General features: G+C 33.9%; 1 protein-coding gene across 1 annotated transcript; it reads left to right on the top strand.

Moving 5' to 3' along the window:
• The first annotated feature begins 7,766 nt into the window (after positions 1 to 7,766).
• LOC107645690 (transcription factor MTB1) lies at positions 7,767 to 10,776 on the top strand. The gene has a single exon (XM_016349763.3). It carries the CDS (start codon positions 8,504 to 8,506, stop codon positions 10,493 to 10,495), a length of 1,992 nt encoding a protein of 663 aa, XP_016205249.1. The 5' UTR covers positions 7,767 to 8,503; the 3' UTR covers positions 10,496 to 10,776.
• The last annotated feature ends 13,063 nt before the right edge of the window (positions 10,777 to 23,839 follow it).

The raw sequence follows: 23,839 nt of genomic DNA, 5'->3' as shown, positions 1-23,839 counted from the left end.
CTGCACTGCGTTCATTCAACAGCGTCAGCGCCTCCTGCTCCACACTCGTTCATCATCGTCGCGGCCTCCTCCAATCAGTCTTCCCTCATTGCTGCCACGTCCATTAAAATCGTCAACACCACCAATAGTGTCATCCTCGCCGAGGCCTCCCACAGCTTCGTCATCGCCACCTCATCATTCTTCATTCTATCGTTGCCACTTCTCATTTTATTGCCACCTCTGTACTAAATCCCTTTCTCTGTTTAATTTTTTTTTTGAATTTTTTTCAACATGTGGGGGTTTAGGGTTTGTTTAATTGTTTGAAACTTTTTTGAAATTGTCAATCTTTTGAGTTTATATGTCTATTTATCCAATTATTTGTGCAATTATTGTCGACTTTTTTGTTTGGGGGTTTAGGATTTGTTTAATTGTCATATATACATACATACATATATATGTTGCTTGTCTCTTTTACTTAATGAATTGAATAGGATGATGATACATTTGTTATTATTTTTGTTCTGATTGATATATTTTATGTCGTGTTTAAACCTCTTATTGTTTGAGTATTCTTGGAGTATTTAATAGGATGACGATACATTTGTTATTGTTTGTTGGGTGACTGAGGGCTTTTTAACGCTTTAGATCTTCCCTTATTTTTTCAGCGGAATTGATCGAGTGTGAATCTCTTCTTGATTGTTTAACACTATTCAGATTTCCATTCATATATGTTCTTGCTGCAATTACTCTTGTTAAAGTCTCCTTTTTATTATAAATTCCATTAAGTCTGTTTAGTTCAGTTAAGCATATACGGTAAGCTTCTCTAGGTCTATGTAACAAGCATGTATATTATATGTATCCTCTTTTATTATTTCTTCAAATTTTTAATTTTAGTTTCCATCCTATGTCTTTATATTCATATAATAATTGATTACCACAAAAGGAATGAAAAATATTTGTTTTTTTGAAATCAAATTTAGTTGATCGAGTTCTCATTATATTAGGAAAAAGATTATTGAATTTTGGACATCCTAATATTGAGGAGAAGCAATATGATAACATATCTAAGGATCTTGTTCATAATTTTATCATTTGGTTCTGCTCTTGTCTCTAAATAATGTTTTAAATCTATGACCAATCCCATAAAATCTATATACAATAAACTCGAGATTGGGAGACATTGTGCTGTAGTTTCAATTTGATATGGATTTCATGTTTTTGTCTTAAGCCTATAAAATGTATACAAATTACAAATATAACAGCCTTAGTTTTGGGAGTTGTTTAACTGTTTTCTGCACTCTTAAAACTAATAATAGCCTTAGTATCATAAATAGTTTAGTTTAGTTGATTCTTTATGTAATGTAGTAGTATTACTATAGCCTAATCTCTAATACTTATTAGTATTGCTCTTTTGATTTTTGGTTTAATTTTAGTTCAATTTTTGTAATTGAGAGTTTGGTGCATTTCAAATTTGATTTTTCTGCTTTATTTTATTTTATTAGTTTAGAAATTATTAAATTTAAATATTTGAAATTATATATTGAATTTTCAAACAATTTTTTTTAAAAAAATAAAATTTAAGTTTATCGACGGATTTATCGAGGGAAAATTCGACGGTAACAAACTCCAAAAATTTTCTAATTAAAACTTTATATCTGGCGCTAAATCCGCTGGTAATTAGCGACAAATGAAAAAATCCACCGGTAAATAGTTATCGGCACGGTTTATACCGTATGATTTATTCTGCTGCTAAATCCGATGATAGACAGATTATCGACAAAATTTTTTTGGTAAATTCAACGATATCCAGCGACTTTCTTGTATTGATCTGCCCGACTTTATTCGGCGGCAACAACTCACGGAATAGATCCTCAAATTAACCACTCCCACGTTGGCTTCTCGTCAAGAATGAATTGTTCGAAGTCAATGAGGTCCTCACTAACGGCCTCTCCATCAACAAATAACCTCAACTGATACGCCATATCCCGCAGCGTGATAGTGTATTCTCCAAACAACATATGGAAGGTGTGCATCTCAGGATGTCACGTCTCAACAAATGCGCTCACCATAGGTTTATCCAGTCAAAATCAATGGTTATTCAGCCTAGCCAAGCGATAAAAATCAGCGGATCCAACTAAGATATAATTCAATCTTCTAACACTATAAATACACCTAGCTGCATCAAATGAAAAAATAAATAAATACGTACTAGTCATATTTTAAAAGATAAAAAACTAACACATAAATTATTTATAAAATGTCCTAATCAAATTTTTAATATACAATTGCTTACAGAAAATAATTTATCTAATCTTTCACTACCGTCAAAACTTGCACAAATGTAAGGTGATAAAAAAGATAAAAGATTAACATATAACATTTATACAAATGTTTCAATCAGATTTGAATAATACAAATGCTTAAAGAGAATAATCTATCTAATCTTTCACTGCAGCGAAAAATTACACTAATGAAATGTGATAAAAAAAAATGTAAAAGACTAACATATAATAAACTATCGCCAATCTTTTGCTCCAATGACAAGTCTTATATTTAAAAAAGCAACTAACCTCTTTATTGATATTTTCAACAACGTGAGCAATGTTATTTATTTGGTACAAAAAATTTTTTTATGACTCCACCAAAGTATGGTGCTCGCGTGATTCTCTCTCAAAATCTATAAACTACAAATCTCTCAACTCATTCGAATGAAAAATCCGTCACTGACGATCACAATTTTATAACATTATAAAGCGTAAATTGAGACCGTCAGTAGCAATTTACGTTGCTGATTTCTTCATAATTCATGGCTATAAATAGCGGATTATGCATGTCTTTTGCTACTTGTAAGCTGTAGCTGACAATGGTAATTTCAATGGACTTATTATAATTTGCGATAGGGTGCCGCAATTTAGAGTTTATGGTACAGTAGTTTACATGAAAATGTGTAAAACCCTGTAGGGTGTCGCAGTTTACATAAATTAGGGTTAGGATCGAAATGTAAGTTCTTTTAGAATGTTATAATTGTGTAAATTTATTCTCAAATTATTTTAGTGTGTGTTTTGTCCAATAGTAAATATTAAAACTAATTCGATAATAATAAAAATTGAATTTCTTTTAATAAAATTAACATAATATTAATTAAGGTTGATTTTGTTGACAAACTCTATTAACTGTTAATATTGTTATCATATTATTCTTTTGATTTTGTTGAACAAGTTCAATATTTTATTATTAATGAATTAGTTTTAGTTTTTATACTCAATTTTATTAGCACTTAAATATTTCGTAATAGCAAAGAATTATTTATTGAAAAATTTATTTTCTCATAATACCATGTAAATATGTTATATGTAAAAATAAATAATAAATCTTAAACAACTCAAATAACAACTATACTGAATTGAGTTGGTTTAGAATTGTTTATGTAGTATTATTGATGTAACAATTAGGAGTGCACGCCAGACAGTTTAAATAGGAATATATTACACAATAACAATAATTTATTCGAAATATAATATTTGAATTAAAAATTCAGATAAATTTATTCGAAATAGGACAAAAGAAGTCAAGAACTCTTTTTTTTTTTTTTTAAATATTATTAACAGTTTTAGAATAATATTAGAAGGCCAATATAATTTATTATTTTTTATCGTAATTAATCAATAATATTTAAAAATTTTAACTAAAAATATAATAATAAATTATTAAACTAAAGATATTAAATTATTAATTAAAAATAATAGTTAATATAAACTAAAATTATTCGTCTTGAATTTTTTATTAAAAGATATCTTATTCAAATATTCTCATTTTGGCATAGCATTGGAAAATTTTACGCATACTTATTCCAAAAGAAAAATCACATAAAAAGAAAAATGTAAAAAACATTTTGATTGTAATAAAAAAATGTAAGTGGAAGAAATTGTTCTTATAAACATAATCTTAAATTAATATAATAGATACAATTTTTCCCCTACTAAAGTCATATCATGATTGATAATAAAAAACGAAAAAATAATATCACATAAAAAAAATATTATAAATAAGATAATACGATGGTATTCCAGAACAGAAATAATTTTATATATGAGAGAATATTTTATACTAGAATAAACTATTATTTTAATTTTTTAATATTTAGACTAAATCTTAATCTAGTTTTTAATATTTTAAATATTTTATTTTAATTTTAAAAAATTTTAAGCGAATCTAATATTATTTTATTGTTAAATTTTACTTCAATAATTAACAAAAAATTTGTAAATTAGTGATATTAATAAATTAATTTTATTTATATAATAAAATTAAATATTATATTAACTTTTAAATATATTAATTATTTATATTAAATTTAATTATAAAATAATATTAAACTCATTTAAATTTTTTTAAAATTAAAATAAAATATCTAAAATAATTAAGAATTAAATTAAATTTAACTTAAACCCTAAACCCTAATAATAAGGTATTAAATCATGGGGAGTGGGGTTCTGAATGAATATATAAGGAAACTAATCTGCTTATAGATCTAGCTAGGTATTAAATCATGTTTTTTAATGAATTCAAAGTTTTAAAATTTGAAGAATTTAGTTAAAGAGGGACATAGAGTTTTTAATTAAAAGAGTTAAAACATAAATTTTTAAATAGTCTAAAATATTGAGAAAATTAAAATTAAAGTTTTCTATTTAATTTTTTATGCATAATATCTTTTAAAAAATATTTTTAGAATATTTCTTAATATAATCCAAATTTTAATTACTTGCAGAATTTACTTAACATATATTTTAAAAACATATAATAAAATTATCAATCAATTTTTTTTATAAAAATAGATGTCAAATTTAAATTTTTAATATTTGTCAAAATTTTGAAAACTTTTACTGAAAATGATGATATTAATATCTGTTTTTAAGTGTGCATTTAGTTGATGGATGTGTCTATCTAAAACATAGATACGGTAATATACGTTCACTGTTTAGTTAGTGAGACATAAAATTTTAAAAGATATAGAAAGACACAAAAATACACAAAGACACAAAATTTGTATATGACACTGAAGGGTAAAACACAAATATTGAGACATAAACACAATATTTTTAATATTTATTTTCCAATTATACTCCCACTTATCTTCTCCTTCCTCCCTCTCCTTTCCTCTCTTCCACTCCCAAAACATAGAGACCTCTCATCTTCTCTTCTTGCCACAAAGGCCATCGTCGCCTTTCTTCCTGTCATGTCACTAGTCTACTGCCACCTCTCCTCCTCCTTTCCTTCCCTCAAATCACTGATGCCTATTCTCTCTTGCTTTCGTCTACTTTTCTATTTGCAGATTCGTATTTTTCTGCCTTTCTTTTCTGTCACCATTTTTCTTCATTTATGCTTATTTTTTTTATAATTTAATTTTTTATTTGTTTGAATTTTGGTTAAATTTTGTTAACATAATTTTGTATTGATTTTGTTGGATTGAATTTTTTAATGATATTTGTTAGATTAAGTTTGTTATTTAGTTTTAGATTGTTAATGGTAATTTGTTGATGGTGGTAGTTTAGTTGAGATAGTAAATGTGTAATGGTGGCATTGGTAGTACTGTAGTAGTTTACAATAAGGATAATATTAAAATTTTAACAAGACTGAGATTTGTGTGTTTTGTCTTGTATTCAAATACCAAATAAGTTAAAAAAAGAGTATTTATCCATTTTGGTCTCCAAAGAATTTCAGACGAGACACTTTAGTTCCCAACTAAAATTAATTACTCGATTGGTTCCTAACAGTTAACTCCGTCAGTTAGGTCCTTTACTCCGTCAATTCTAACGGAGGATAAAATGGTCCCTAACAACTCTAACGGGGGATAAAATGGTCCCTGACCCCTTTGATCAGAAACGACACTGTTCTTCCCTAATTTTCATCATATCTCGCATAACCCTAACAATCTAACACTACAACTTCAAACTACACAATGCACACTCTACGATTTCAATGTTCACAAGAAGAAAAACCCTTAACTTGTTCTCAACCAACTCATACTCAAGAAACTAATGACTATGTCTCTCAAGTACTTGTCGTCTTCGATGAATCTCATGAATCTAGACAGCAAGTCCGATTTGTTAAGATCTGTCGTCTTCATCATCACAATCTCCCTCCTCCTCCGCCCTATCATCTCCATGGCCACATTGTCCATCCCTCCGATCGCTTCCTTCAGCTTCTTCTTTGAACCAATGTTCAGTAATCACTTCAGTTTTCATATGAGCGGTGACGTCGACATTGCTTGCTGTATTGATAGTTTGGATGTAAGGTCAAAGTTTTCTGCCAGCTTGAACTCCGAGAGAGAAGGAATGAAGCACTCAGGGTCCATTCCAAATGAGAATTTGCATGTGATGTCGAAGGAGAATCTTCTCATGATGCTCTAATGTCCAACAATCTATATTGTTTGCCAGAGAGTGGAGAAATGTGTGTCCTTGGAGTAGTTGTGGAACTTGTTATTAAGGATGTGGTGGACGTTGTCGGGGTTGGAGGTGGATACTTCTGGTGGGTGAAGTGCGGAGAAGGTGGATGTACTAGTTATAGAAATTTGGGAATTATGTGGTCCATGATATGTTGAGGTAGATGCAACACGCGTGACAGTTACACCATGACTTGATTTTGGAGTTGAAGAGGAGGATGGAGAATACGAAAAAGAAGACTGTGAAGGTAAAGAAGGAGAGTATGAATATCAGAGATAATCAAGATATGATGGAAATTGGGGGAGAACGACATCGTTTTCGAACAGAAGGAAGAGAGACCATTTTGTCATCCGTTAGAGTTGTCAGGGACTATTTTGTTCGATGGAAATTGGGGGAGAACAACATCGTTTCTGAACAGAGGGAATAGAGACCATTTTGTCCTCTGTTAGAGTTGTCAGGGACCATTTTATCCCCTGTTAGAATTGACGTAACAAAGGACCTAAGTGACTGACAGAATTAATTGTTAGGGACTAATCAAATAATTAATTTTAGTTGAGGATTAAAATGTCTGGTTCGAAATTATTTGAAGAACAAAATGGATAAATACTTTTAAAAAAAGTTATGTTTTGTTGTGTTTATATTTTTAGTGTTTGTCTTTATATGGTTTAATTATTCTATTGGTCTCTATAGTTTCATAAAATTTTCAATTAGGTCCGTATACTTTTTTTCTTTTTAATTGAGTCCCTACACAAAATTTTTTTTTTTCAATTAAGTCCTTTTTAGTAGTAATTGACTTAATTTTATAGGGATCCAACTAAAAAAAAAAAAAGAATTGGTATAGAGACCTAAATAAAAGAAAAAAAAGTGTAGGGACCCAATTAAAAAAAATTTGGTGTAAAGACTCAATTAAAAGAAAAAAAAAAGTATAAAAATCTAATTAAAAATTTTGCGAAACTATAAGGACCAACAGAATAATTAAACCTCTTTATATTTATGTTTTAAAGTATACACAAAACAAACACGTATTTGTTAATTAAATTTTTATTTTTATTTTTACAAATTTATATTAGCACGATTCTTTTAAAACATTAACTACTAGTCTACTATGTATATTTAGAGCACTGATTAATTAAACCAATATGAAAAGTAAATAGCCAGGCGAGTTTAACGTGCTGAGACAACAAATGTGTGTGTCACATTTATGGCACAGGACTTGCGTGCGAGTTATTGTTTGTGGCCACTATTAAGCACGAGTATCGTGAACTTGGTATACAATAATATTATTATAATACTTTCCTTTCGTTTGTATAATTAAATCGGTGACAGATAAGTAATTTGTGTTTTTTAAAAAATGAAATCTGGTGTTTTGTGTTGAGCAGAATATAGCAATAGTCCAATAGGTGGGAAGAGAGGCAAACAAAAACAAGGAAAAAAGCATATGATAATTGTTGCCGACTAAACTCTAATAAGTATAATAACACAAAATAACTATAGTTAAAGTCTGAACTCTAGTTTGACCCAACCATGGTTTAGGCATTTGCAGTTAGAAGTTAGGGAGCGTAACGCGTAGGGTTCATTCCTTTCTCTTTCTCTTCCTCTTCCCATTCACATTCCTTCTTTCTTCAATCTTCAATTCTCTCACACTGACCCTTCCTTTCACTCTGCTAAGAAGGAAGAAAAGCCTTTCTTTCTTCTTCGTTCTCATTCGCACAAAACACAGACTCAATATTCGTGTTGGTTTCCTTGCACTTTCTCTTTTACTCTGAAATGTCCATGTCCATATCCGTGTTCCCATGTCACCCGGTAACCCTCTCTTGTGTTCCCCTTCCACCAGCTTCTTCTTAGATTTACCTCTTTCCTTATAATTTGGGCAGAGCTGAAACTGCTCCGAGATCTGAGAGCTGAAAACCGTATTCATGAGATGGAAGCAGAAAGAAAACCGGATTTATCTGATTGGGTGGGTGTGTAGAGGCCGGGGCTGGATCCAGGGATTTTGAGGATTAATATTAGATTTCGTTTTTAGGGATTTACAATTTTATTATTATTTTTGAAGAACAAGTGTTGTGTTGGGAGCGAAGAACATGGAGGTGGGGATGGGGCGCGTGGTGTGGGACGACGACGATAAAGCCACGGTAGCGGCGGTTTTGGGAGCACGCGCTTTGGATTTCTTGGTGACAAACGCGGTATCCAATGAGAACCTGTTAGTGGCAGTTGGGAGCGACGAGACTCTCCAGAACAAGCTTTCCGATCTGGTGGACCGTCCCAACCTCTCGAATTTCAGTTGGAACTACGCCATTTTCTGGCAGTTATCTCAGTCCAAATCCGGCGACTGGGTTCTCGGATGGGGCGACGGTTCCTGCAGGGAGCCCAACGATGCCGAAGAAGGCGGCGGAGGTGGTGTTAGGGGAGGGATTCTGAGTCTCCGAATCGACGACGAGATGCAGCAGAGGATGAGGAAGAGGGTCTTGCAGAAGCTACACACTACGTTCGGTGGCTCCGACGAGGACAATTACGCTTTTGGCCTCGACCGCGTGACGGACACGGAGATGTTCTTTCTTGCTTCCATGTACTTCTCGTTTCCCCGCGGCCACGGTGGCCCAGGTAAGTGCTTTGCGTCCGGGAAGCACCTGTGGCTCTCGGACGCCATGAAATCCAACTCTGAATACTGCGTGCGCTCTTTCTTGGCTAAAAACGCTGGCTTTCAGACTATTATTTTGGTTCCTACCGATTTGGGAGTGTTGGAGTTGGGTTCAGTGAGGACTCTGCCGGAGAATTTTGAGCTCTTGCAGGCCATCAAATCGGTGTTTTCGTCTCAGGCTACAACCACCTACCCCATGGCTAATAGTAAGCCTCTTATGCCATTGACGGTGATGAGTGAAAAGAGGGATGAGAATAATAGTGCTCTTTTTCCTGGTTTGGTAATCGGGGACCATACTCACCAGAACAATAACAAGGTTGTTGAGGGAGTGCCAAAGGTTTTTGGAAGCGCTGTGAATTCTGGTAGGTCCCATTTCAGGGAGAAGCTTGCTGTTAGGAAGATGGAGGAGAGGCCTTGGGTACCCCACCACCAACCCAATGGGAATAATAATGCCAATGCCAATGCCATTAACTTCCCCAATGGTCCTCCTCGCAATGGTCTTCATCACGGGTCTGCTTGGGTTGGTGGAGCAGCAGCAGTAGGAGGAGGGAATAATAATAATAGTAACTGTAATAATCATACTCAAGGTGGTGTGAGGCAGGCTGCTGCTGGTGGCGCTGCTGAGATTTTCGCTCCTAGGTCGTCAGCGAGCAATGTGTCTGCCGAGTTGGCCAATGGTGGTGTGAGGCCGCAGGATTTTAGGATTAGCAGCTATCAACCCCAAAGGCAGGTGCAAATGCAGATTGATTTCTCCGGAGCCACTTCCAGACCTTCTGTGAGGCCTGTGGTTGCTGAGTCGGAGCTTTCTGATGTTGAGGCCTCGTGCAAGGAGGAGCAGCCAAGCATGGCTGACGAAAGAAGGCCCAGGAAGCGGGGAAGGAAGCCTGCTAATGGTAGGGAGGAACCCCTCAATCACGTGGAAGCTGAGAGGCAGAGGCGCGAGAAGCTCAACCAGAGGTTCTATGCGCTGCGGTCTGTGGTGCCCAATATATCCAAGATGGACAAGGCGTCATTGCTTGGTGATGCCATTGCCTACATCAATGAGCTCCAAGCAAAGCTCAAGATGATGGAATCTGAGAGGGAGAGACATGGAGGAAGCACATCTTTTAGGGAGCCGGAGGCAATGCAAAGAGCGTCAGAAAATCACCATGGTGGTGGAAATGCTGATGTGGATATTGAAGCAGCACAGGATGAGGTGATTGTTAGGGTGAGTTGCCCTCTTGATTCTCATCCGGTTTCAAGAGTGATCCAAACATTCAAAGAGGCACAAATCAATGTTATTGATTCAAAACTCGCAGCTGCAAATGACACCATATTTCACACCTTTGTAATTAAGTCCCAACAAGGATGTGAACAGCTCACAAAGGACATGTTGATTGCAGCACTCTCCCCAGAATCCAATTCTTTACAGCAATTGTCATCTGTTGGTGGGTAGCGCAAAGGATCAAGAGAGTTGCAATTAACATAGTTTATAGGCAATGATTCATAGTCTAAAGAGCTTCCTCAGAAATTTTGTTATACTGTTGGGGGATCTAAAAAGAGAAGCATTTGGAACTAGGGTAGTAGAATAATAGTTCCTATTAACTGTGTAGGACAACCTATTTATTAATGTTTGTTTATAGTATACACAGTTTATCATAAGTATTATTCCTGCAATTGTCAAATTGTTTTTGGTTTTTGGTTGTCTAGTTTAATGATCATAGGGTTTATTTTTTCTGTCTTCTTTTTTCTTATATCCCATATGCCTTCTCAAATCTCAAGTTCGTATTCTTTCTTTCTTGTATTCTATCAATTTCTGTGCATAAGAGGAAAGTAGTGATTAGTTATGTTTTTGTCACCTATAGAGAGAATCCTGTCTATAAAAATTTTTATATTGTAATTAAAAGTTGTAGCATTATTATTATATTATTACCTTGGTTTTCATGTTTAGGCCTTATGAAACATTGCAGTATATATAGTCTTGCTCTTTAATTTTGTTGGACCTGGATGCTCCATACTATGATTTGTTACGTTTATATACATTTTTGCCTTGGATATGGTATTCTCATTTAATAACTATGATTATCCAACCAACAAAGAAGCTAAAATGTTTTTTATTTCCTTGTGGACATGTATAATTCTTGTAAATAATGCTGTCAGCCACTCTTCATACTCATTTCAATAGTTCTTTATGGTTAAAAGGGAATAGCTTCATCTCATGTTGCCTTCATTTTATCCCCCTAAAAAAACCCACAACTTATCCATAGTTTTTCTACTTGCTTGTAAAAGGAATGAAAAAAGGAAAAAGAAAATGACGGGTGTTGCATTTTGTTTCGCTAGTCTAGAAGTCAAAATATGGCAACACTCTTCTGCACAGAACATCCTTGTTTTTTTCGCATCAACTAAATAGAGGAGCCGAAAAAGGATTTTTATACTGTAGTACTAGTACCGCTATTAACATTTTTACCTTATGTTTACTATATATATTGGGAACAATCTTGGGAACAATAGGAGATCATATCATCCATGCACATTACACAAACTCAGAAATCGTTTTTGAGCATAGACATTAAAATTATATAATGTTGGATATTAGAGGGTGTTCAAGAACCTCGGTCCAAACCCAAAACAAGTTAGTCAAATTCAAATTTGTCATTTTTATCTTGTGTAACTTTTGAGTCAGATTTGAATCATATTTCAATAGACTTGGTCCATTTCAAAGTGAAATTTTACAACTAATATACTTTACAATGAAATTAACAGTGAAATATTATGTTTTTATATTTTAATTAATATTATTTATATTCTATTCTATTATTTTTGTTTTAAAATAATTTATTTTAGTATAAATATTATAACATTTAAAAAATTATATATAGTAATTATACATGGAGTTAATTCGATTTAACATAATGTAAGAATTAGATTCGAATTTTTAAAATAAATTTAATAAAATATTAAAATCTGGTCTAAATCTAATCAAACTCGATCTCTCGGATACACCCTCTTGAATAGAGTTTGAATTCAAAGAAATTAAACGCAAAAATATACAAACTGAAATGGCAACAAAAAATGTTTGAGTGGTCCTGCAGCATACGCGTCATATTCCATTCCATTTTGAATTTTTGATTGTGAATTGTGTAAAACGTAAAACGTAAAACGTTCACGTGCCGAGGTCCTTTCAACTAATGACCTCCTGCAATGACAACAATCATGTGGTGCATGTGTTTCCTTTTAAAAGTGATTGAAGCTTGGACTTTGCAAAAAGAATATGAAACAATGTTGGGAATGAAAGGCGTGACAAGAAAACCCATGTAGTCGTTAATGGGAGGCAGGGAGCAGGTAACAATAATTTTTTACACGAGATTAATACTGAACCCTCTTTCATTTTACAATTTACAATATCCTTTCTTTTTTCTCCAGGAAAAGAAAAATACTTTTGTTTTAAGTGATTACTTAGTGCATGAACCATCAATGTAAAATACATATTCATTAAATCCGCATTGACATTCTTGGTGGTTATTACATGCATGAATCTGCTTTGCTCCATTGTAATTAAGTGGCGTCTATGAGTAATAATGAGTTGGATGTTCAATTCACTAGGTGTACAGATGGTTATCCTAATGTTAAGGTTTAGGAGGTAATTTGAGGGTGGAGTATTTTTTTACTTTATTGGGTCAATTCTAAAATTCATTGTTCACATTATTTACAAAAGTCATTGTCTACCTAACAAAACCGAATTAAAAATAAACAATAGAGTGAAGTTATTTTGTGCACTTTGTCCGTCAAATCCGTGGTAAAATTGTAAACTTTATATGGAACAAATAAAAAAAATTTAAATGCTATTTAAATCATAAAACTCTTCCACATAGTAAATTAATCTTTTAGATTGATGATAGGCTCTTGCGTGAACTTAAACATGTAACCTATTATTGGTAAAAAAATAAGGCATTTTGACTGTTAATGATTTCGGCTACAAAAACAATAGTTTTGACTACAATAAGCAAAAATGGACAAGTTAAAGTTGAAGAAAGATGGTACAAAGAACGTCAAAGTCCACAGGTAGCTAGTGCCTTTCTTTGAGCATCAAAGTTTGTTGCTCGACCTTCAAATTAAGTGGAGAACATGGATGCGAGATTTGAGAAACAAGTTGAAAAAAACGTGGGACGTGAATACTAAGGAAAACGTGGATGTCAAAACTTAGGGGTTAAGATTTTTTCTGGTCAAGGCAAGGTCATAATTGAGAAAAAGAAAGAAGTAAGATAGTGGACAACATGCTCCATGACAAGGCCATCGCCATGACCTATAAATAGTAGAAATTCAAAAGAATTTTGAGACTTCTTCAAAAATACTAGATCATCATAGATAAGCCTCTGCCAAAATTTTCAGTCCCAGCGACGCAACGGCAGACGATGGAGCATAAGTGTATGTGAGTATTGGAAGTCCACTTTTATTTTATTTTTTTTCCATTTCTTTTCATTTATTTGCTTTATACATTTTATCTTTTACTTCTGTTCTTCAAACATGTTGCTTTTTGTCAATTGTAATTTTAAAGCTTCATCCGTTTATTTGCAATTCTTTAACATTTGTCACAATTCGAGCATGTCATATATTTCGACACGAACGCTAGATAATTTCTGGGTCGAGCCCACTCTTTTCTAGAGGAGTCATATCTGCTTCCTGATACTTGAAATTTTGATACAAGCTTGATTCGACACGCTATTGAGGTTACCAAAAATTAAGTGAAACAAATTGGCGCGCCCAGTAGAATACTGGGTTAAATAACGTGTCAAAATTTGTATGCAATTACACAGTAGCAAGTTAATAATGACCGATAAAGCCTCTACTTTGACAGATACATCGAATAATGATGCTGGTGAAAATACAAGAGGCTCAGAGGCAGAAACTGGCCCATCAAGTCGATTGACGCACCTTGTTATCATAGAGGGAGTTCCTTCAACTGTACCCAGTATGTAGCCTCCATACGGATTGCCTCCAAATGAACCAACATGGGATATATAGGAGGTACAACCACGACAAGGAACAACCCCTTGTATAATCCTACACCAAGAAATCCAACAAACCATCCCTCACACGAGGGTATACAGATCAGACTTCCAATTCAAAATCACCCAAAACCACATTGAAATCGTAAGACATTCCAACCATATTCACACCGAAAAATGGCTCAACGAAATTGGCTTCAGCATTAAAAAGATCAGAATCAACCTTCATCTCCTTTTTCCCTTCATCAAACTTCAAATGCCCTTCCATAATAGCCTCCTGTATAAGGTCCCTGAAACGAACACAGTTATTAGTTGAATGACTAGTTGCTTGGTGAAACTTACAATAAGGTTTTCCTTTCAAATCTTTCACCGAAAGTAAAGTTCTGTCCTCAAGCAAAATTAACTGTTTATCTTTAAGCAACACATAAAAAATCTGATCAAATTTTGAAATGTCAAAACTGTATCTTTTTCCACTTTTCAGTTTTGAATCATTCGACTTTTCATTACCAGGGAGTTTTTTAAGCAAAGAACAAACATAAGGAGGACCCTTCTTAAGTTCGGCCAAATCAATCTCTGCTTCTAAATCGGATTCCTCTTCGGAGGATTCCATGGCTACATAAGTAACTTTTTCTTTTTTTAGTAAAGGCTCTACTCTTTAACCTTTTTTCATTCTCATATTTCTCTTTTTCCTTCTTCAAGAGTTCAACCTGACGAACCCTTTCAGCCAAATGGGCTAAATCAAGAATATGCACATTAAGCAGTTTTCGACGCATATAAAATCCTAACCCCATAATTGCTATTTTCACCACTTCACTCTCAGGCAATGACATATAACATATACTTCTAGCATTTTTGAAATGTATCATATAGTTATCAATTGTTTCACCATCTTCTCGTTTCAAAGCTACTAGATCAGTAACTGCTACGTTCAATTTTTCTCGATAAAATTGGGCATGAAAAGCAGTTTTCAACTGAGTCCAAGTTGTTATCGAATTTGGTCTAAGATTCGAAAACCAAGTAAATACATTCTTCGTTAATGAGGAAGGAAAAAATTTCATTTTCAAATTCTTATTATTGGCTAGATTTCCAATCTCGACCAAATATCGAGCAACATGTTCAGTGGTCGATTCTCCAACTTCCTCCGTAAATTTTGTAATTATTTTTGGATTTTCTACACCTCTTGGCGCTTCAGCCATTTGAACAACTTGAGGGAAAACAGATATAAAATGGGGTCTATTCATGAACCCAACATTCAAACCGACTCTATTTAGCACATCTTCCAAAATTCTCGTAACTTGATAACGTTCACCCCCTGATTAGCGTGTAATCGGGCCAGGACATCATCCGAATTTTAGCCTCGGAGAATTAACTGAGGATTATCTCTGTTTCTTAAAACATTATTTTCATTTGGAAATATATTTTCGAAACCTTCGTTATTCCCTCTAGCATCATGCCTTTTTCCTTCATCATAATCAACGATTCGAGCAATTCGTTCGATTTGCTTTGCAAGACGTTCGAATTTTGATTCGTGATCAGCCATCATAGGATTCAAAATTGTGGTCATTTGCTGAGTCTATAAGTTGACCAAATCATGATGACTTTCCTCTAACTATTGTCAAAATACTGCCACCGAATTAGAAGTATTCGACGTAGAACCCACATTATAATCACGAGAGTACTCGGAGTCTTGTTGTGAATTTTGAGAATTATTTACTCCAATCATACTTCCAACATGAATAGGAGGAACAAAACCACCCATTGGTGGAGTATAACCAAGAGGAATGCCATAAAGAGGCCAACTAATAGTTACTGGAGGCTATATTGGTGGTAAATTACCACGTGGACGAATATTGCGTCCATTATTTCGAGTCTGAACACTAGTAATTACTATGTTTTCACTTATAATCATGCCTTTTAAACGCGAAGTAACGTCCAAAGGATGTACAGTTCCTGGTATACTGTTATTGGTGGACGAACCACCATTCACATTCGACATTTCATCTGCCATGTGAATAATTCTTCCACTTCTTAATCGCATCACCAAATGACACCAAAATCATTTGACACACTTCAGTTTCAAATTGTCCCACTGAGCGTGCCAATTTGTTTTGTCGATTGATGGTGGTTCGATTCTAATGATCTGAGAGCGAAACCTACTCCTCTTTTGCAGGTACCAATTTTTCTATAAGTGCATCAAAGGTCCTTGAATTAGACGAGCATTTAGAAAAGTAAAAGGTTCAAAAGGTGTAAAATAAGATTTTTGAAAGATAAACTGACTGAAATAAAAAATAAAAAAGTTTGTAATAAATTTAAATAAAGCGATAAAAATGCCTCCGATTGAATCAAAGGACTTTTGAAATGAAGATTAAACTGGAACATAAATTGAGCAAAGAAATTAACTATTACTTGAAAAGTAAATTCAACAAGAAAAGTAAAGTTTGCTGAAATTGTAAATTGAAAAGATAAAGACATGGAAGGAACCCTACAGAAATCGAACTCGAATGCAGACTCAAAAATTCTCTGGGATATGACTGTGCTTGAGTGTATTTCTAAAGAAAAGTTTCAACCCCGATTTTCCAAGACTTTCTAATATTTATAACCCATTTCTATAACCGCTCATTAATGACATGATGCCCCTTTATGTGCGAAATTTTGGGTAACTGTTCTCGCTCTTTTCTCCGAAAGCGTTGCTAACAAATCCTTAATTCAAAGAAGGTCTTCGATCTTCTTCATTCGAATAACTGTTTGATTTATCGTTTTCATTGAATCCGTGCCAAACAATTTTCACTTAATACTTGCACGTGTATCTCTTTTAGTCTCTACTTCTATTTTAAACTTTACCATTTTGAATTGGCTTAACTTTCAAAAGTAATTATTTTGACTAACAACATGTTTTAGTATTTTATCGACTGTTTTATTATATTTAATTCAATTTTTCGTATGTTCGGCATAGTAAAACAATTAAAACTTCTTATACTAGTGTTTGGCGTTAAATTAAAATTTTAGGAACGAATCGTAACAACTAGCTAATTACGTTGAACAAGGTCACTTTTATGGGGGTCCTTTATTCCACTTTGGATTGGGTGGGAGAAAATCCGAATTTCAGATGTTACAAAAGGATCCTCCGTATTTGGCCTTTGGAGGTAGTGAAGGGATCCATTCCAATTACTAACAATGGTAATGTGGGGTTCCTTTGTCTTATAAACACACAATTTCCAAACATATCATGTGTTATGTGGGGGGTCACTGGTCATTGTTGAATAATGTACTTTTTTTTTGGTTGTGCACTAATGGGTGCATGCATATATCCACGTCGATATTAAGGCCGAAAAGTAAGTTGTGGGATCCATTAGAGAAAAATATCAAATAAGAACAATTCAATTCCACATATAAGGCAGGATTGACATGGTTGACTGGATAAGGTACCAAGAAAGAAAGCCAATAATAGGAGAATTACATTTATAATTGGCATGGTGAAGTGAATGCATGGGCATGGAATGGCATGCGCACCACTCCCATTGGTTTAGATACTAGAGACCACTCCAGACAATAAGATTAGATTAGAGACCTCAAATGGGCCACACATACATAACTTAACATATTATCATGGGTTAAATAAGGAATAAACTCGCATGTGTTTCTCGTTTTTAAGTCAGATGTGTAATAAGACAATCATCATTTCCTGCTTCTAGTAATTACCAACAGTTCTAATCATGAACTTTATTATGTACTAAGAAATGAAATGAAATGAAATACGTTAAATTTTATGATTATTTTATTTCTTTCCATTGGTTGATTTTCTTAATACAGTGGGTGAATTGCATTAGAATGGTGCAATTTGGAGAACTACATATTTATGATGATCTGGGGAAATTATTTCTTGTTCTGACGTGTGGCTATAGCCTGCACAACAAAATTGATGGGACAAATTTTTTTGGATATGTCGTGTGGCATGGTTGCTTTTTAAAGTCGAATGGAGAAATTTTTATCACTACAAAAAAAAAAAAAAAAAAAAATCAGTCTTCGTTATCGAATTCCATCCGATAAAAATTTTTTTGACGGAAATACATGATCGTTGGATTAATCAATGGTAAATACTAAATAGCACTAAGAATGACATATTGATAAAATGTTATCGTGGAATTTTTTTCACTGTAAATATGACAACAATTGATGCACTATTTAAAAAATAAATTAATTATCGTAACAATTATCTCATTATAACTCTGACGATAAGATGTGTGACCAATTTTAAAATTATTTTTTATTAAATATTTTAAATATTCATTATTTTGTTGTCAAAATTTATATTTTAATCATCATTAAATATATTTAAAAATAAATAATATTTTTATTAGAACAATAAATTAAAATATCAATAATACAAATAAAATATACAAAATCTATAAAATATTAAATTACAAATACAGAGTACTAAATGAAAGAAAAGAAAAATCTTAAGAGTTCCCGTAATTATCTGCATGGTCCTCTTACTTGTCCCTTTTCAATAGACAACAGTGCTATCATCGGCTCGAATATGTGGATCTGTTCACACAGTTCAGTGACTATTTATTAAAAAAAAATTAGAGGTACACACACTAGTGGCTAATGCGGAGGATCCTTTAAAGGGCTTTAGCTATGTGGGGATAATAATAATAATGATATTAAACGTTTGAAATTGAATGTGTCACTCCATCCATGAGTTTTTCGGATTCCTCCACATGTCATTAAAAACCCTTTCAGATATTTGTTAAAGAGAAGCAGAGACTTAAGTGGTCGAGCTTTTCACAACACTGCTCAATAAAAGAAACAAATTTAGAATATAATTTTGTGATATATAATTCTTTCTTTGCCATAAATAATTTATTTTGGAATTCAGTTTACACTCCTTTTTTTTTTTTGTCTGAGATCAGTGCTACCAATTTTGGCAAAAGATTAATGGGTTTAGTTTTGGTAATCAGTCCAATTATATTCTGGGCTATTTTAAAACTCATATGTCCGATTTCTAGTTTTTGACTAAAGGCCCAGAATAGATTGTTTTTATTGGAAATATCGAAAGAGCATGACGGTGGGTTTCAAACTTTGTAATCATCCCCGATTAAAAGAAACCTTATTACCAACACCAACGCAAGTTGACACTTGATATAGATGAGTCTCTTAACCATCTCCTTTGAGTTCAATACTCACTAAAAAATGAAAATAAAGCTTTCTTATTTGAGAGAATTGTTCATTTTATATCTCTACAATATTCATTAGAGATTTCTATTTTTTTTTTCATTCTTTATCTTTTCCTTTTTTTTGTCCATTTCATTTTTTTATTTTATATTATCAAATAAAAAGATCAATTTTTCATTTATATACCTATTATATATAAAAAGTTCTATGGTGTGGATACCATTAAACATCCACACTCGTAAATATTATGTGGACACCCTAATTGATAAACACGTTTGAAATTGCCTATATTTACAGGTTCAGTTGAGATTGAACTGTTGGAATAAATTTTATTAACCCAGATTATCCACATTGAATCATCAAAAATATATCATATCATGATGCGGAAGCGTACCTGAATTCATAAACATGAATCATACGATCGGAAGAGTTTGGATTTTGTGGTTCTTTCGATCTTCCTCAACCAAAGCCTTATGTATTCCTAGGAGGCTGAACTGCAACTCTTTTGATGGGGAAAAAGCAACAAAGGCGGCTTTGGCATATTGGGGACCGAAACCCTGAAGGTCTATTTATATTTGAGCATGGCACCCATTAAACCCTTAATCCCAAATAAAATAGTATCTAAAGCCCAAAAGATAATATATCTAAAATCCAAAAAGATAATTATCTAAGGAACAAAAGATAATATCCGGTTTTATTCTCATTTAATTCCAAATCAAAAGTAACAATGACTTATTCAATTAGCATTTATAACAATAAATGAGATCATCATTATATAAGTCATTTAATTTGAAATAACATCATTTGTGATTATAATTAATATATGTATTGCCCACAAATAAATTAGGAAATCAAAATAATTTCCTAACAATCTCCCACTTGGGCTATACATATATTCTTTCTTGACATAATCACATCTTATAAACTTTATGCGCGCATCTGAATGTTATTTCTCTCATTACTTTAACAATCTGGTCCGTCTCATACATTAGATATGGAACTACCGCAGCTTTTATCACATTAAATGCCGTGACTAAACCACGCCAATCACCATCCTAATATACTCAACGACATAGATCAAATTTGGATGAGTAATATGGAAATTACATGCCAAGTGATCTCATGCATGTCTATTTCCAGCTGGTCCAACTTTATTGAGATCAAACACAATATAAATATTGCAAAATGAACATTTCACATAACATGAAATAAACCATCAACTTAATTCTGCAGAAAAAATAACTCAATATCTGTCATAGGACATACAGCATAAACTCCCACTAAACCAAGGCATCATAAATATTGACACCCATCCGAGCAGTGTGCTCATGAAAAACTTTAGGGGGTCAATCCCTTGGTAATGTGTCTGCTAGCATATACTCTGTTCCTATATGTCCTACAGAAATCTGTTTTTCTTAAACTTTCTCCTTGACAACTAAGAACTTAATGTTTGTATGCTTCGATTTTGTCAAGCTCTTATTGTTATTGGAGTATAGTACTGCTGACTTATTGTCACAGAATATCTTTAATGGCCTTTCAATGTCATCTACTATATGAAGCTTAGTGACAAAGTTTCGCAACCATATGCCATGAAATCGGAATCAGAGTACCTAATGATCTCCAAAATTTTCTGATCTCCGATAAATAAGCATGTAATCCTTTGTTCTCTTTAAATAACGCATTACGCGTTAAACAGCTATCCAATGATCTATGTCCGGATTGCTCAAGTATCTACCCAACACTCCCACTATAAATGATATATCGAGATGTGTGCAAACTTGTGCATACATTAAATTCCCTGGTGCTGATGCATAAGGTTTATCATACATTGCTGTCCTCTCAAAATCATTTTTAGGGCATTGCTTGAGACTGAACTTGTCTCCTTTAGCTACGGGTGTGTCCATTGGTCTACAACCTTCTATGACATATCTACTTAAAATCTTTTCGATATAGTTCTTTTGTGATAATCCAAGAATACCTTGAGAACGATCTCTTAGTATCTCGATTCTTAATACAAAAGAGGCATCACCAAGATCTTTCATTTCGAATTTGTCCGATAGAAATTTCTTAGTTTCATGCAACAAGCCTATATCGTTATTGGCAAGTAGAATGTCATCAACATATAAGACCAAAAAGATATTTACTCCCACTGAACTTGCGGTATACACATTTCTCTATAATATTTACCTCAAAACCATGAGGTAATGACTCAATTTAAACTTGTGATACCATTAACGGGAAGCTTGTTTGAGACCATAGATGGATTTTCTCCTTTTTCTATTGGATCTCCTTAATGACACTTCTTGAGGTTGTTGAGCTTGCTGTATGGGTTGGGGTTGAGGAGGATTCTCATTGTACTCTTGTACTATAACTGTATCTTGAACAATAATAGGCACAAGGTCCTGATCATTGTCAGTTATAGAATCCTCATCAAAAGCAACATTCCTAATATTTCCTTCCCCCCCAAACTCAACATCCTCAAGAAATCTCGCATTTCCCGTTCCAAAATGGACCTTAATGTAGGATTGTAAAACTTGTACCCCCGTGAACGCTCAGCGTAACCAACAAAGTATCAACTAATTGTCCTTGAGTCCAATTTTCTTTCATGCGGCCTATAAGGTCGCGCCTCAGCTGGACATCCCCAAATATGCAAATGCTTTATACTAGGCCTTTTCCCAGTCTGAATTTCATATGGGGTTTTGTTAACTACTTTGCTTGGCACCCTATTAAGGATGTACACTGCGGTCTTTAAGGCTTCTTCCCAGAGTGATTCAGGCAAGGAAGAATGACTAATCATACTTCTCACCATGTCTTTAAGAGTTCGGTTCCTTCGCTCTGCAACACCATTCATGCTAGGTTTGCCTGGCATGGTGTATTGCGGAACAATACCACACTCCTCTAGGAAAAGAGCAAAAGGCCCGGGACATTGCTCACCTAAACCATCATATCTTCCGTAGTATTCACCACCACGATTAGATTTGACAGCTTTAATTTTCTTTCCAAGTTGAAGTTCAACTTCAGCTTTGAAAGACTTGAAAACATCCAAGGCTTGGGACTTTTCATGAATTAAATATAGATACCCGTAACGAGAGTAATCATCTATGAACGTAATAAAGTACCGTTGTCCATTCCAAGAGACAGTAGGGAATGGGCCACATATATCGGTATGTATCAGTTCTAAGACATCTTTAGCTCTCTCGGCACCTAATTTCCTTTCGTTTGTCCTTTTCCCCTTTATGCACTCAATGCAGACTTCAAAGTCCGCCAAATTTAGGGATCCGAGAATTCCATCCGACACGAGCCTCTGAATTCTCTGTTTAGAGATGTGACCTAGGCGCTTGTGTCATGATGATGCTGAATTCTCATTTAGTTTTTTGTTTTGTCCCTGTTTGCAGTATTTCATTATTATAGGACTTTAATTCAAGCATATATAGATTATCCACCAAATGACCAGAGCAAATATTATTCGAATTATAGAAGAGACTGAATTTATTTGTCTCCGAGCGAACAAAAATAACCTGATTTGTCCAAACGAGAAACAGAAACCAAATTCCGTCTTAAATGACGGTACATAAAATGTCTCTAATAAATCCAAGTAAAATCTACTCGTGGAACATAATCTAAAGGTTCCTATAGCTTCGACTGCAACTATATTGCCGTCTGCCACATAGATGTATCTTTCAGCATCACTTGGCGGTCGGCTCCACAGGCAACCCTGCATAGTAACACTTACATGAGTAGTAGCAACAGAATCTACCCACCAAGTATCAACAGGTACATAACTTAAACTAGACTCAGAACAAATGAAAGTAAGAATTATACCTTTCCTTACATGCCAATTGGCATATTTGGTACAATCCTTCTTCATGTGTCCCACCTTCTTACAGAAGAAACAAGTTGAAACTTGATCTTGTTTCTTAGCCTTTTTCTGCTGAGAAGGCACATCCGCAGTAGTATCACGCTTTCTTTTATACTGAGAAGATGAAGCCATGTGAGCACTTTCAGTCTTATCTTGCTGCAGCCTCTCTTCTTCTTGCACACAGTGAGATATAAGCTCATTTAAGGACCAAGTGTCCTTCAGAGTGTTATAACTCACTTCGAATTGCCCAAAGTGTGCAAGAAGGGAAATCAAAATGAAATGCACGAGTAAATCTTCAGACAACTCTAACTTTAGTGCTTTCAATTTTGAAGCAAGATGAGACATTTTCATAATGTACTCCCTTATGTTCCCTCTACCTTTATACCTCATGGAGACAAGTTTGCTCAAAAAGCTACTTGCCTCCGCCTTTTCATTCTTAGTAAAGAATTTTTCAACATCTTTCAGGAACTGTTTGGCATCTTTATCCTCAGTAATTGAACCCCGAAGCGCCTTAGGAATTGAGCGTTTCATGATCATAATGCTCATTCGATTGGATCTCTCCCACTTCTCTATTTTAACCTCATTGAGGTTTTTGGGAGTGGAAGTGGGTTTCTCCTCTCAAAGAGCTATATCTAGATCCATACAACCGAGGACAATCTCCACGGTATCCTTCCAAACTTTAAAGTTTGAACCATTCAGCATAGGAATACTGCTAATTTGCGCAGAAACATTGGTAGCTAAAGCCATAGTTTCTGGATCA

This window comes from Arachis ipaensis, chromosome B6, assembly GCF_059453495.1.
Source record: "Arachis ipaensis isolate K30076 ecotype BB chromosome B6, ASM5945349v1, whole genome shotgun sequence".
NCBI classification, from domain to species: domain Eukaryota; kingdom Viridiplantae; phylum Streptophyta; class Magnoliopsida; order Fabales; family Fabaceae; genus Arachis; species Arachis ipaensis.
The sequence above is the reverse complement of the archived record's forward strand: the minus strand, read 5'-3'. Positions and strand labels throughout refer to the sequence as shown.

Excerpts from the sequence above, each read along its gene's own strand:
- LOC107645690 (XM_016349763.3), top strand. The coding sequence starts at position 8,504 with ATGGAGGTGGGGATGGGGCGCGTGGTGTGGGACGACGACGATAAAGCC.